General features: G+C 50.2%; 6 protein-coding genes and 1 pseudogene across 7 annotated transcripts, besides 1 other annotated feature; 5 read left to right on the forward strand and 2 right to left on the reverse strand.

The window, feature by feature from the left end:
* Positions 1-1228: 1228 nt before the first annotated feature.
* On the forward strand, positions 1229-2312 carry NCS54_00338200 (Pectate lyase; the record flags this gene model as incomplete). The annotated part of the gene is made up of 4 exons (XM_053148959.1): positions 1229-1634; positions 1684-1781; positions 1837-1998; positions 2055-2312. 4 exons carry the CDS (start codon positions 1229-1231, stop codon positions 2310-2312), a joined length of 924 nt encoding a protein of 307 aa, XP_053004934.1.
* Positions 2313-2635: 323 nt separating this feature from the next.
* Positions 2636-3026, reverse strand: NCS54_00338300 (DUF953 domain-containing protein; the record flags this gene model as incomplete). The annotated part of the gene is made up of 2 exons (XM_053148960.1): positions 2636-2707; positions 2763-3026. The coding sequence occupies 2 exons, from the start codon at positions 3024-3026 to the stop codon at positions 2636-2638; spliced, it is 336 nt and encodes a 111-aa protein (XP_053004935.1).
* A 1265-nt stretch (positions 3027-4291) lies between these two features.
* NCS54_00338400 (ENDO3c domain-containing protein) lies at positions 4292-5116 on the forward strand (the record flags this gene model as incomplete). The annotated part of the gene is made up of 1 exon (XM_053148961.1): positions 4292-5116. The coding sequence occupies one exon, from the start codon at positions 4292-4294 to the stop codon at positions 5114-5116; it is 825 nt and encodes a 274-aa protein (XP_053004936.1).
* Positions 5117-5918: 802 nt separating this feature from the next.
* NCS54_00338500 (Hypothetical protein) lies at positions 5919-6440 on the forward strand (the record flags this gene model as incomplete). Its single annotated transcript, XM_053148962.1, has 1 exon — positions 5919-6440. The coding sequence occupies one exon, from the start codon at positions 5919-5921 to the stop codon at positions 6438-6440; it is 522 nt and encodes a 173-aa protein (XP_053004937.1).
* A 585-nt stretch (positions 6441-7025) lies between these two features.
* Positions 7026-8579, forward strand: NCS54_00338600 (annotated as a pseudogene). Its single transcript has 3 exons — positions 7026-7090; positions 7143-7286; positions 7334-8579.
* Positions 7026-8579: a sequence feature.
* Positions 8580-9038: 459 nt separating this feature from the next.
* On the forward strand, positions 9039-11450 carry NCS54_00338700 (Zn(2)-C6 fungal-type domain-containing protein; the record flags this gene model as incomplete). The annotated part of the gene is made up of 6 exons (XM_053148963.1): positions 9039-9220; positions 9288-10256; positions 10303-10707; positions 10769-10977; positions 11026-11226; positions 11281-11450. 6 exons carry the CDS (start codon positions 9039-9041, stop codon positions 11448-11450), a joined length of 2136 nt encoding a protein of 711 aa, XP_053004938.1.
* A 226-nt stretch (positions 11451-11676) lies between these two features.
* Positions 11677-14130, reverse strand: NCS54_00338800 (Long-chain-alcohol oxidase; the record flags this gene model as incomplete). Its single annotated transcript, XM_053148964.1, has 5 exons — positions 11677-12312; positions 12363-12448; positions 12511-12599; positions 12643-13710; positions 13760-14130. The coding sequence occupies 5 exons, from the start codon at positions 14128-14130 to the stop codon at positions 11677-11679; spliced, it is 2250 nt and encodes a 749-aa protein (XP_053004939.1).
* Positions 14131-14142: the final 12 nt, after the last annotated feature.

Below are 14142 nucleotides of genomic sequence, written 5' to 3' on the forward strand. Positions count from 1 at the left end.
TTATCCTGTTCCTTCTTCGTTTTCTTAATGTTGCAAGACTCTCCTTGGCTATAGGTTAAGTCTCACAATTCGGAGGAAGAGATTGCATCTGTGCCATATTTAGGTTTTGACTATGATCGCTACCGCCAATGACGGCTTCTTATTTGCTATCTTAATTGAGCTCTGGTAACGGCAACACTACGCATAGTTCGTTAGCTGGAGATCTCCCTCCTAGCGTGCTGGGAGCTGAGTCGCCAGCATGCTGAGATTGGAGATGCAGGGATTCGTATGTGAAATAAGTCGGATGGGATGTCGCGTACCTAGTTCGGAACTTAAATCACTTCATCTATAGTTTAGGGACTGCTTCTTTCGTTGTATTCTACCCTTGCCCATCATTTCTGTTTTCTTACAGAGTTTTGATCAAGAAGCTCTATAAGTCACAAACTGCTAGACAGAAGAACAAATATCACTTCTTTCAACATACTACTGGATCGAGTACAACAATGTATCACTTCTCAATGTATTGATATAGCTGAAATGAAGGGGCCGTGAAAAAACCCATCGTCATCATGGGGTTCTGGTGATCGTGAGCATCTTGTTTCTTCCATCGCGAAACAAGAGCCGTGATTGGATGGAAATATCATCCCAAATTTCCCACAAATAAGATCACTTCCCAGCAAAGATCTTGAGCTAACCCCGCCTTCCCCCAACCCCGCAAACTGCCCACGTTAAGGCGTAGCACCTTCTTGGCTGCAGAGAGAAGCCAGTCAAGCCTGGTCAACCCCAGACCAGATTTTCGGTCTGTCAAGGATCGGGGGAAATCTCACTTTAAGCTTAAGCCAGTGATTCACGGAATCTTGAAAGCAAATTCTTCCGTAGGCTGGGGTTGGACGACCTGTCATCCATCGTGCACCGCCAGCAACTTGCACTTGACTGAATTCGATAGACGAGAGGCAAGCCATCAAGCAGAGAATCCATGCCATCGGGCCATCGCATCTGTTGGCATGACAGAGTTGTTGACATTCAGCCAGCCGGGAGGATGGTGACAAGGGACTTGTGAGCTGCAAACATGTTGGGGGCACCGGGAAGACTCTAACCGATGTTGGGGGCAAGCGAGTATATAAGTGACCTTGTGGAAGGCATATTGACTCTCTAGGGCTTCTCAGAGACTGTGCATTGACTCACTGTTCTTCTTTCAACTCTTTACTGTGTCGTTACTCACATCACTAGCCTCCTGCCCATCTACACAATGAAGGCTTCCGTGCTTCTGTCTCTCCTCCCTGCCCTTTCTCAGTCCGCCGTCATTGGACCTCGCCAGTCCAAGACTGGTGATGGCAGTCAAGGTGACAGTGATGCTACCCAGGGAGACCTTGGCGAGCGGCCACCTCCTCGCTTCCCTTTCCCAATCACAAAGTTCCCGGTGGCGAAGGAGACAGTGGTCTTCGAGAATGCCAAGTACATCATGCCTGGAGAGGTCTTTGATGGCGGGATGAAGCGTTACGAGCGTCCCGAAGGCAGCTGCAATGAGCAGGCTGAGGGCACTGACGCAGATGCTGTCTTCAACCTGCTGCCAGGATCCACCATCCGAAACGTCATCATCGGAAAGAACCAAGCAGAGGGCATCCATGCCCTGGGTGATGCTTGGGTGGAGAACGGTATGTTGAAATTATCAACCATATTAGGCCAGCGACTAACAAATTCAAGTTTGGTGGGAGGACGTGTGCGAAGATGCATTGACCTCCAAGGGACTCAACACACAACTCAGAGTCATTGGTGGTGGAGCTCGAAGTGCCACAGACAAGGTCAGTCGGTGTCTTAACTACGACAGGGCCCTTAAGCTAACATTTGCTGTCACAGATCTTCCAAGACAACTCGCTTGGTGGCAAGTACAACATCACAGGCTTCTATGCCGAGAACTTTGGCACCTTCTACCAGTCCTGTGGCAACTGCCTCAACCAGGCCAAGCGAAACGCCACCATCCAGAACGTGGTCGCAGTGAATGGCCTGAGAATGGGCATTGTAAGTACCTCTGAGCTTCTGGCATCTGACTTGTCATATGCTGACAACCTATTTAGATCAACCCCAACTATGGCGATGAGTTCCGCCTCAAGAACTCTCAGATCGACAACGTCACCAGTATTGTAGATAAGGAGATTGGAAACAATGTCCAAACAGTCCCCTACTACATCGGCAACGGACCTGATGAGAAGTATGCTCTCTACAACGAGACAAGGGACCACATCACCGACTTTGAGGGCAAGGTCACCAACCAGTATGAGCCGGAGGACCCTTATGAGTGGCTGTCCGAGTTCTGGCCCGAGGGATTCAACTAAATGGAAGTGAAACTGTGGTGAGAGTATATAGGAGCGGTTCACTTTCAGGGTAGAATCTGGGCGCCGCTGGGACTGTGAGTGCCGAACTGTGATGAATCTTAGATACCACCCATTCACTGTAAATATTAATAAAATTGTTGCCTCTAAAGCTTTTGCGCGTTTTACACTCGAGGTTGTTTGAGCAAGTTGTAAAAATATTGTTTGTATCAGGGACGTAATGATGCAGCCACTCGGGAGAGAATCGTCGAGCATGTTGCCAAGGAAAGTCTCGATTTATTTCATACTATCATTGGTTTTTTATACTTGGTATGAGTCGCAACCGTCTAGGCAATCAATTTTCGCAGATCGGATTCATTCTGGCTCTCAATGTCGCCCAATCGAGCGACCTCGTTGCCCTATCAAACCGTTAGTTGTATGAAAATAAAAACATTGAAGGGCTAAGGCGGTTACATATTGGTACCGGACAACCGTAGGAACTCCCTGAATGTTGTACGGCTCATTGCGGTACTTGTTCTTGGGGTTGCCCTTCCACTCGGCGAATGATCCCACGCGGACGATGTAGGCGGTCGGCGCCGAATCAGCTCCAAAGACACTATTCAGAGCAGGGAGGGCATCGCGGCAGTCTGGGCACCAGGATGGCTCGCCAGAGGCGAAATAGACGACGTAGTGAAGGTCGTTGGTGGTAGGGGGAGTATCGGCGTCGATGAGAGGCATTTTTGCTGAGCGGGTGAGGTAGCGAGTAGACTAAGTTCAAGAAAGACTGTTGAAAACAAGCGTTTTCGTTCTATTGGAAGATAAGAAAGAAGGGAGAAGGCCGTGAATGTGAGTTAAGACGAGGTTATATCCAAGTCTCAAGTCACGGGTGAGGTCGGGTTAAATTTATCAGCCCCTCTTGATTGGTAACCGCACCGTGCGAAAACGATGACAGTGCGGACAGATCCACCTGAGCTTCAAATACGAATCATCAGCTGATACCGACGTCGCAAGGCTCCGCGATCAATTACAGACAAGTGCAATTGTGTCATTTATTGGAGTATCCCGTTCCACAGCTGCAATTTTGGGCAGGTAGAACTATTGAAGGAGGCTCGACATGGTGCGAAGACATCAGTGGTCAAGAGTATCCACACAGTGCACACCCGCTCCAGGGTATCACGCAAGTCACTTTGGAATGTCGTGATTTGCTTCATCGACCTTCGCACTCTTCCTTGTCAAAGAATATTTCCATCAAAATATCATGACGGTTTGATTTATTTTCCGATGAAGGGACTTATGAAACAGGCTGACGACAGTGGGACTTAGAGCTCGGAGAAGTCACCTTGGGTTCGAACCCATTGGTTTGCGAAACAGCTTCTTGCGTCTTGAGTTGATGGATCGGACTTGAGTCTGTTTCTCTTTTCTTTTCGAATCGAGGATCCCACCATGTCCCCTAAAATGACTCATTTAATGTGCCCGGTCAGCTCACGTTGTAGCTATCACTGTACCGTGTATATGGAGCGAAGTCGTACACTGGAGCATAAATCTGACACCGATCTTGACCGAGCGATTGACCAGATCCAAGATAACATAAGCTTCTAATATAGGAAAGATCTCGGCTTCCTCCAAGGTCTTTCTGCCTTTCGAAATGTTTGGACCTCTTGAACTTGCCCATGGCACATCAGAGCTGTGAGCAATCGACGTCGTAGAACCCTGGCTGATCCAAGATAATTACCAACCACAGTAGGGCGGTGTTGGGGCGAAGATGAAATACATCTCATGGTTGGGAGTCGCCATTGTGTTTTTTGATAGTTGAAGCCCTGCCCTTGATCGGACAACTGAGCCAGAAGGCCGTTGGGAGTCGCAAGTCAGCCTTGCCCAGTCAAGTTTCAATACGTAAGCCGGGCGATCGCCCGTGTGTTGATGGATTGCGTCATTGATAAAGCGACCAACCGACGACACGTCTTACCTTTGTCTCCTCCATACGGAATAAAAGCGGCACAAAAATGGACCTCAAGAGCCCTGTCACCGTTTCAGAGATGTCTTGCCGTGTGACGCGGTCCATGTCTAGACGGGAATCCGAAAAGAGCACCAGATCCCTGGCCGATGTTACCGTAACAAAACGCAAGGCGGGAACTCGAAGGCCACCAGCAGGCCGAGTACTTCCGGCCTCTCGCACAGCACCTATCCAAAATGAACACTTTGGACTTGTACAAGAAAGTGTCGGCACAGACTTATACAAGTTACTCGTTGCCGCCGTGCTCTGGAACCGTACTCGGGGTGTCCAGGCACGCCCGGTCTTCCTGAAGCTGACATCCAACTACCCGTCGCCCGAGGACTTGGCCGAAGCATCCATTTCGCACCTTTCAGACCTCCTTCATCCCCTAGGTCTGCATAACTCTCGGGCCAGGCGACTTGTGGCGTTCGCCAGGGCATGGGTGCAGAATCCACCATCAAAATCAAGGCGTTACCGGAAGCTACACTACCCCTTTCGCGGGGATGGACTTGACATCGGCAAGAATGAGGTCTTGGCAGAAGATGACGAGCGAGAGGGATGGGAAGTCGCGCATTTGCCTTCACTGGGCCCTTATGCTCTCGACAGTTTTCGAATCTTCCATCGGGACATACTCAGAGGCTTAGCCGAAGACTGGAATGGCAAGGGGGCGGGGCCAGGGTTTGAGTCTGAGTGGAAAAGGGTGGTGCCTATGGATAAGGATCTGCGGGCGTACATACGTTGGAGGTGGCTGAAAGAAGGCTGGGTATGGGACGCAGAGACCGGCACAAAAGTCCGGGCGTCCAAGAAGTCAAGTAGGACAGAACTTGCACAATAAAGGAACGGTACACCGCGTGGTGACATGGTGACGCAGGGTGACAATCGAGGCCAGGGAGACATCTGACTTGCCCCTGTTTGGTACCATCGTTGAGTAACCGCGTTAGAGAGGCTCCTCATTCCTTAACTTAGTCAAAAGGCTGCAAAAGGCCAGGGGGCGGGGGCCTCGGAGCAACCCCATTCCTTAACAACATGGCATTCAAACGTCGATCAAGGAGACCCACAGTGCTTCGCTACCATGATTGATGGTGGGGCAGACCCGAGCATCGTCTACAAGGCATTACGGCTGCTTACCTGAAGCAGTGTGCCATTCCTAGCTCGCGGGTGAACGTCATCGCATAACGTTGGCCATAGAATTAATTTTCATAGGTTAGAAAACTAACAAACTGGAAAACCCTGCCGGGTTGAGCCAATAAGGTAGGTAGCCTTTACGCGATAGCAACAGACGACTACTGGGCCCTCCGGAGAAAACTGACAAAATCGTATCAAGAGGAGGTAGATAATAAACTCGATGACAAATCAAAGCCCAGATGCCACATAAAATGCTAGATGAAAAAAATAGAAGGCTAGATGACGCGTACAAATCTAACTTTCCCTTCCTTTCTTGAACAATTTGTCATCAAACACCTGATCTGATAACCAGCGCGGGCCGAGTTCAACAACCCCACAGGGCCCCCTCCATATATATATAGGTCTACTATAGTTCGCCTACAAGATCTGATAACAGCATAACATTACTACTTAACTCTTATCTTCTTTATACTCATCTCTCACCTTCCGTCAATACTCTTCGTCCTGCCAACATGCAGTCGGCAATTATCTGGCCAAAGAAGTACCTCCCTGGGACAACCGACAACTATGTCTCCAATGAAGTCATCGTGAGGGGCATAACTGCTACCGAAGCCTGGCAGTTTCTATCCGACATTACGAAATGGGAATCCTACTATGGCAATTGCAGCCAAATCACGCCGCCATCTTCAGGACCTCTTTTGAAAAAGGGTGACAAATTCAGCTTCTCGACCTTCGGTTTCCCACCTCTGCAGGCAGAGGTATGGGAATCAGATGCGCCAACTGCGTCTTCGGCCGGTCGACTGGCTTGGAGGGCATGGCAAGAGGGTGATGAGGACACGGCGCTGGATGTATATCACGCCTGGCTTGTCGAAGATTTGGATTACGGCGCTGTGAGAATCTTGACTCAAGAGTCTCAGATTGGGAAGCCGGCAGCGCAGCTTTCAACAGCCAAGCCAAACCCCATGTTGAATGGACATCAGGATTGGTTGGACAGTTTGGTCAAGTTTACCAAGGAGAATACCAAGCGGGCTTAAATATTCATGGGGTCAGGATTGAGGTCGAGATTTCAGGCGTCGGGGGAAGGTTTGGCGAGCGCAGACAACTTGCCTAGTGTTCAACAGTGTTGTATGGATCCTGTTTGGCTTGAGGTGAAGGGCTTGCAGAAAATCCGGCCCCAAATTTCTTCAAGCTCTCGCTTCCCTCTGTAAGTCTCAATCTCTCCACTCATCAGGTGATGAGCCGCATGGGTAGATTCAGTAAAAGACAAGACATATTCGTATGGCTTGGTCGGGATTGTCCCGTCCGAGCTAGCCTTGATATCGGGATGTTTCCGGCAAACAGCTCAAAAACCACCTGTCCAATCCCATCCCATTTGTTACAGCCCTTATAGATTTTCACTCCTTGCCGCAACTTTATCGTTTTTCACTTGCTCCAAATTCATCTTGGTGTACCATCCGTAGTTATATCATCTCATCCCACTAATTTCTGCATCCAACGATCAAACCCAAAACATGCATCCACCCCCTCGGCCTCTGCTGTTCCGCCCTCCCCACGTCTCTCCACGTTTTCTGAACTCTTTACGGCCACCCTCCTTGTTCCATCACTCAGATCTTTCAGTCTACCTCCATCCCCCCTTGCCCTTCGACTTTATGCTACTAGCCCCATACTCCCTTTTTGAGATCCGGTAAATACATGGCGACACCCACAATCTATCCCTTCTAAATATTCACCTGCAGATTGGGGACAGACGTCGTTATCCTTCGAGGGGGGCAGGATGAAGCCCAGGACTACCTTCTGAGAGGAGTTGTTGTGCTCTGCTTGCAGTCGCCCTTGAGAGTAGAAGAAATCAGCCTTGAACTGGTTGGGACACTATGTCACCCGTAAGTTCGCATTCGGGTTTCTCTATTGATGCTGCGAATTGTCGCAGAGCCAAAACGGCGGCTGACCAGTCATGTAAAAGATGGGCTGAGTCCGAACCCTTGATCCCTAAAACCATCCTTCTCGAACACAAGTGGCCCCCATTCATAGGGTCGCGAGATACAAGTACGACCCTGCCTGCTGGTAATTATGAATGGCCGTTCGAATTCATGCTCCCTGGCAATACTGCGGAGACTGTTGAGGGCATACCTGAAGCCTGTATTAGCTATAGACTGAAAGCGACCATCAGTAGGCCGAAGTTATTACGCGCTGTATACACCCGAAAACGTTTGCGTGTGTTTCGAACACCGTCGCCGGATACGTTGGAGATGATGCAGTCTCTACCCATCGAAAGGACATGGCTGAACAAGATCGACTACTTTGTCAACCTGTCTAGTGGTGTTGTCATGCATGGTGGCTCAGTGATACTCGAAATGAGACTCTCACCTGTTATAAAAGGTCTCAGTTTGGAACATTTTTCGGTGTCACTGATGGAATTTCGAGAATTTCATGTCCAGAGCCGAACGCTATTTCCTCTGAGAGACCATCGAACCGAGAGAACCATCTCCGCATGGGACTTCCAAGTCTCCAGAGACCACAACCGGCAAGACATGCTTGAGGGTGCAGGCCAGCAAGTCTGGGCGATAACACAGAAGCTTGATATTCCGAAACAGCTTTCTGAGTGTATTCAAGATATGGATGTCCACGGTATACGGGTCCATCACAAGGTCAGGGTCATTGTTCCACTTCGAAACGCAGACGGGCATATCTCTGAGGTGAGCGAACACGATCCTTTCGATGGTGAATTGTCGCTCACATTTAAGCTTGCCGTGGGGCTTCCGCTTGTCATCACTATCAACACAAACATACCCTTCGATGAACAACGCAGCGTAAGCAATCATCTCGCTCTTCAACCATTTGCTGAAGACAACACGAACCCTCCTGGCTATGGCGAGCACATTCTCGACCAACTGTTCGATGAACTACCCCATGAAGAAGCCCAGTCGACAGGAAGCCTTTCAGCCACAACTAGCGGCACGCGACAGAACCAAGAGTTTGAAGGCCAAGATATGACGGTACCAGACTCATCGGAACCATTCGAATTGGACTCGGCTGAGATGGAGGAGTTGAGCCAAGTACCTACCTATCGGACAGCTCTGCGAACACCGTTGAGATTCCACCGTCAGCCCGACAATGTCCAGCTTCCTGCTTATGAGGCTGCAGCGAGAAGCAACAGGCAGGATCAGGTTGACTAAAGCTATGTCGAGGTTACGAAGTTTTGACACTGCAAAAACTCCTTTCTCCTATTTTATTTTACATGTTCTTTGGCAGTATGCGAGAACTAATCCCGTTCAAAGAGGCAGTTCTCTTGCTAAACAATTTGGAGCGGGGGCTTGGCTCCTAGCTTGATGAGGAAGATGTAGAATTCGTGGCCATTATGAGCTCCATAATAGTCGACAGTAATCGTAATGAGCATCTCGAAAATGTTCTGATGATTGAACGACCAACAACCCCTGTCCCCATCTCACAGTTGACACGTGACGGGGGTCGGAAGCATTCCGATGATGACGCCAACTAGCGCGGGACAGTCCCGACCAAGTTGTCTTTTTGGCCCTCACCCTGTCCCCCAACGCGTGTGAATCAAGGCCCAAAACCGTCAAGCCACGGCCAGTTATTGATGCGTTCTGTATGAATTCTTATCTAGGTATCCTAATATGCCGGAACAGGAACCGCGCCAACGTCGTCGCAAGGTGACGCTGGCCTGCGAACCCTGCAGGGAACGCAAGGCTCGCTGCGACGGAGTCAAGCCGCTCTGCTCGACGTGTCGGCGTCGGTCGCTGGGTATTGAGCAGTGCGTCTACAAGGTGGGGAATGCGCGGACAGCATGCAGTGACGAGTAAGTAACTGCGTTTGGATCATCCAGCTGAATATTCATGTCCTGATTGACTGACTAATGGTTGCAGCTACACAAAAGCTCTCCACGAGCGTATCCGTCGGCTGGAGCAGGTTTGCGCGTTGCATGGTATAGACCCTGACGCTCTCCCAGATGCACCCAATGAGCAGCCTGTCAATACACAAAGTCAAGCCCAATTGGACGCCATCGTCATGGGAACGTCGCAGGGCCAAACCCTGACTCCGTTGTCATCAGCTGCAAATGAGGGCATGGAAAGTTCCAACAACTCAAGGCGAGTCACCGCTATGGGCACAACTACAGTTGAGGAGGACATTGGACAATCCCATGACACGACCCAATCCTTCTACGGTTCGTCTTCTGCTGCTTCATTCTTGAAGGAGGCTTGCGGGACTGTGAATCCTCCATTGTCCTGCCAGACATCCATAAACCCCCAAGTCGCAACTTCGGAGCCCCCATCTCTTTACAGCGGCATTGAAAAGCTCGTTCTTCCACCACGACCTCTAGCAGACCACCTCAAAGAAAGATACTTCCAACAGGTCTACTACCTCTACCCCCTCTTTGACAAGGAAGCTTTCGAGCATGCCTATGAGTCGCTGTGGCTACCAAGTGGACAAGCCTCAAGTCCAGAAGAGTATCGAGATCTAGGCCTCGGAGAAGATGCGACCACGATTGCATTCTATTCTTCGCTCAACGCCATATTTGCTCTTGGATGTATCTTCTCGGACCTCTCAACTGCGGCAAAAACAACAGCGTACGAAGTCTTCTTCAACCGCTCCAAACAAAACATTGGTCTTGATCTGCTCGATATGAACGACTTGAGCGCTGTGCAGACGCTACTCTTGGTAGCTCTCGTCTTACAGGGCACTCCCTTCCCGGAGCGATGTTGGAATGCTGTCGGTGTAGCATGTCGGATGGCTCAAGGCCTAGGGTTGCACACCATGCCGAAGTATGACGCCCAGGAATCGCGGGTAAGGCAGATACGGCGCCGTACGTGGCACGGGTGTGTTGTGTTGGATACGTAAGGACCCAGAAGCCCTATTATATTGGCGTGCTAACAATTGCAGGCTTGTGAGCATGACACTTGGACGACCGACCATGATCACCAACCTTTCTACGCTTGCTGTACCGGGAAGTATGGACTTCAATATCCAGAATGCAGAGGGAAGTGAACAGCTGAATCTTCAATTTCAGCTTGAAACTGTCCGGCTGAGTATCATTTTGGATAGCATACTGTCAAAGGTTTACCAGCCCTGGCAATGCAGGCTTCTTCATGATGAGCAGAGTCTTGCGTCGCATGCAGATACGGCCTGCCAGAGCATGGATACTTTTGTTGAGCTTCAGGGACGGCTTCAAGCCTTCGAGCTATCTGTGGCAACTTCTCTTTCGTGGAAGACACCCTTGACTACAGAGTCCATCTCACCAGAGGTTTCTAACATTCTCGCTCTTCAAAGAAATGTGTTACACGCACGGTAAGATGGATCTCCAAAGTGACGGCGCCCTATATTGAGCATATTTACTGACTTAAATCAGCTTTACTTACATTAGTCTCATGCTTTATCGGCCCATCTTGACTCAATTGCTCTCTTCCGATGCCTCGGGCGATATGGACTATGACTTACAGTCGTCTTTCAAGCGAGACGGTGCCAGAGCATGCGTGCGGTCTGCGATTCGACTCATTAACGTGGTTCACGATACCTTTCGTACGGACACAACTGAAGCGTGGTGGTGGAACGGTCTATGTAATCGCACCTTGTCTATCTGTGTATCTCGACTAACCGACGCTGTAGATGCCTGTACCGCTAGCCTTGTGCTCATGACATGCCGCCTATGTCCCTCCCTGTGGGCTACTCTAGATCAGTCGGCAGTGGTCGAATCGTGGGAGAAATGCCACGCAGTTCTAGAGGCGATCTCTCCGTTCAGCCTGTCTATTCGAAAATCCTTCGATTTACTCTTGAAGATCAACCAGACTATCACTGCAAGGCAACAAGGTCAGTAGAAGAACAGCTCCAACAATTACAGCAACTAACAACTCGCGGTTCAAGATTGTGCCGCAAATGAAAACTTGGAACAAAACCTGGTACATGAAATGTTGGATTCAGTCCTGGAGGGGGATTTGTCCTTGCAAGATGCTTTGACAATATCGTTTCCGTTTGATGCTGACACGATGGTTTTTCCGGGTTGGGAAGGGATGAACTTGACAGCAGGGAACTGAAGAGGGGTTTACGAGGGATCTGGGAAGATGCGGCTGTTTGTTTTAATGTACATCCCTGTATAATCTGTATACTTAATATCGTTTATTCTGGTAATCTCGTATCGTTTGCTTGTCACGAGAGTAACACCATAGCATGCATATCAAGACGACATCGGTTATTAAACAAACCCAATGGCATGTAACGATCAGGTTATTGATATGGCAAGCTCAAACTATACAGGTACATTCAAATTCTAGCCGTCTCCTGCCTCTCCAATGCCAAGTCTTTGGCAATGGCCGAACCAATCCGTTCACAGATTGCCATGATGGTGACCATGGGGTTTACTCCACTGGCGCTAGGAAGAACGCTCGCATCAGCGACATACAACCCTTCAAAGCCCCAAACTTTGCCAAACTCATCAACGACACCCTCGCTTTCCTTAGCGCTCATGCGGCAGGAGCTCATCTGGTGAGCCGAGCAAAATGGCGTTTCCGGCGTCTTGTTTCCGTGTGCCGCCATCTCCTTGAGCCAAGATTGGAATCTCTCATCCGTGATGCCCGCAGAGTCATCAACAGGATTTTCAGGTCCTTCCTGTGCGCGGATAAACGGCCGAAGGCCTGGGAGGGCGGGATGAATTTCTCGGGCACCTTGGACGTAGAGGATCTTTGCCAAGGCGATCATGCCCGTCAGATTTGAGCGGGTATCGAATTTGGAGGGTGTATAAGCCACACGAGGCGTGCCTCGTGTCGGGTCAATGAGAACTTGGCCAGCGTCACGATCTCGTGTAATGGCAATGAATATCTCCATGTGGCGATATTTGGATAACAATAGTTTATAGTCAAGTCCAGAGGTCCAATTCAACCAGGGAAGAGCCATGGAAGGCTGCCAAGAGGTTAGAATCCATCCAAGGAACGGAGATGGGAGTGACTTACTATCATTGAGACACGCTCTAGCTTAACACCGTGGCCTTTACCATCCAGATTGTCGAGGCTCGTTACTACAGACGTGAGAATTCCGCCTACTGCGTGTCAGCCAGCGGCCCTATGGAGTCGGGAGGTTGTCATCTTGGTGATCAAAAACTTGCCTTCCCATGGGCGCGTCTCTTGTTCGAAAACGCCCCCCACGAATGTCGTTGGATGCAGATGCAAATTGCGACCGATATGCTTGTTCTGCGTGCAAGTATTAGCATAACCTCCAAAAGTGAAATGGGACCCATTGCTTGCCTTCAGTCCGCTGTTCTTCAAGATGATGGGGCTGCATAGACTTCCTGCAGAAATAACAACTCTCTTGGCCTTGATGGTCACCACTCTAGGTGTCGTATCCTTGGAGTTCTTCGGTGTCCAGGTTCCTATAACGCCACGAGCAACATGTTTACCCTTCTTCGCGAAAAGCACCCTGTCAACCTTGAATCCTTGGATAAATTTGGCCCCGCACTGGGCTGCGTCTGGGAACCATCCGTTCACCGGGCCTTGCTTCTCTCCCCTCCAGCAACCCATCGCGCAGTGCCCATCGTGATGCTCGCAGTTACCCGTGTTCTGTGGCACAGGCTTTGCGCTGAAGCCCAGCTTCCGTCCGCCTTCGAGCAGAGCCGAGTTGCCATGGTTGTGACGAATGAACTCGTCGCTGACGCCCATGCGCTCGCAGACAGAATCAAGGTGAGTCTGGAACTCGGATGATTTGAAAAAGGTGAGACTTCGCTCGTCCGCCCACTCATCACGCACCGTGTTTTGGGTCTGCAGGCACGCGCTCCAGTTGACTGTTCCACCACCGCCAAAGCATGATCCCGCTGTGACGGTGATGGACCCATCTTCTGAGGCTAGCATACCACTTTGTTCGAAAAGATGGAAGAAGCCTTCGCTGTGGTCAAGAGGCAGCGATGACGTTTGGAAATGGTAGCTTTTGTCCACGACGATGACGCCATGACCTGCCGTGGCGATGGCCCTCGCGACGACACCAGCACCACAACCTGAGCCCACGACGATGACATCTGTTTCCAGTTGAATCGGAGTTTGCGATGTGTTGAAGTCCATAAATTCGAAAGGGTAGGATTCGATTGGGTGCCATCCAGACGGGGCTGATGGGTATCCAGTGACTTCGTCGAAAAGAGGACTCGCACGAAGATAAACATGCTTGGCGATTTGCGAAAGTTGCTTAAACAGCACGCGGAAACTAGCCAAGGAGCTGGTTCTCCAAGAGTGCAGCACACGTGTCCGGTCCTTGATGGACAATTTGGAGAATGACGTGAGACGACCGGTAAGAGGGAGGGTCGTAGTCCAGTTACTGTAGCGGCAACGTCAGGAAAGGTTCAACAAGTCAGTAAGAAACTCACTCAATCAGGGAGAGTACGCTGTGAAGCGTAGCTAGTTTATCATGGGGAAAACCGGTCAACATCCGCTTCAGGATATCTTGAAAGAGTGGTATTTCGGAGGGTTTCTCGGCGAGGAAGGCATCGAATGTGGACGTGTCGGAAAGATCAAGGCTAGTATTTTGCCTGAGATGCATCGTGGTCTTTTCGTATTCAGCATCGCTAAGACCTGCCTCATCCACGTCACGGGGTTCGTTTCTCCGACAGGAGCACACGACGGTGTCCATGACTGCCAGCAAGGTATGCCATTGCGCTTCTGGCAAAGGATCTGGGTTTGGGGCCTCTGGAAGGCCGACTGAGCGGGGGCTGGTCATTGCAGCTGGAATTTCTGCCATGGTGTTTCTCGG

The sequence above is a fragment of the Fusarium falciforme genome, chromosome 3 (genome assembly GCF_026873545.1).
Source record: "Fusarium falciforme chromosome 3, complete sequence".
Classification (NCBI taxonomy): Eukaryota; Fungi; Ascomycota; class Sordariomycetes; order Hypocreales; family Nectriaceae; genus Fusarium; species Fusarium falciforme.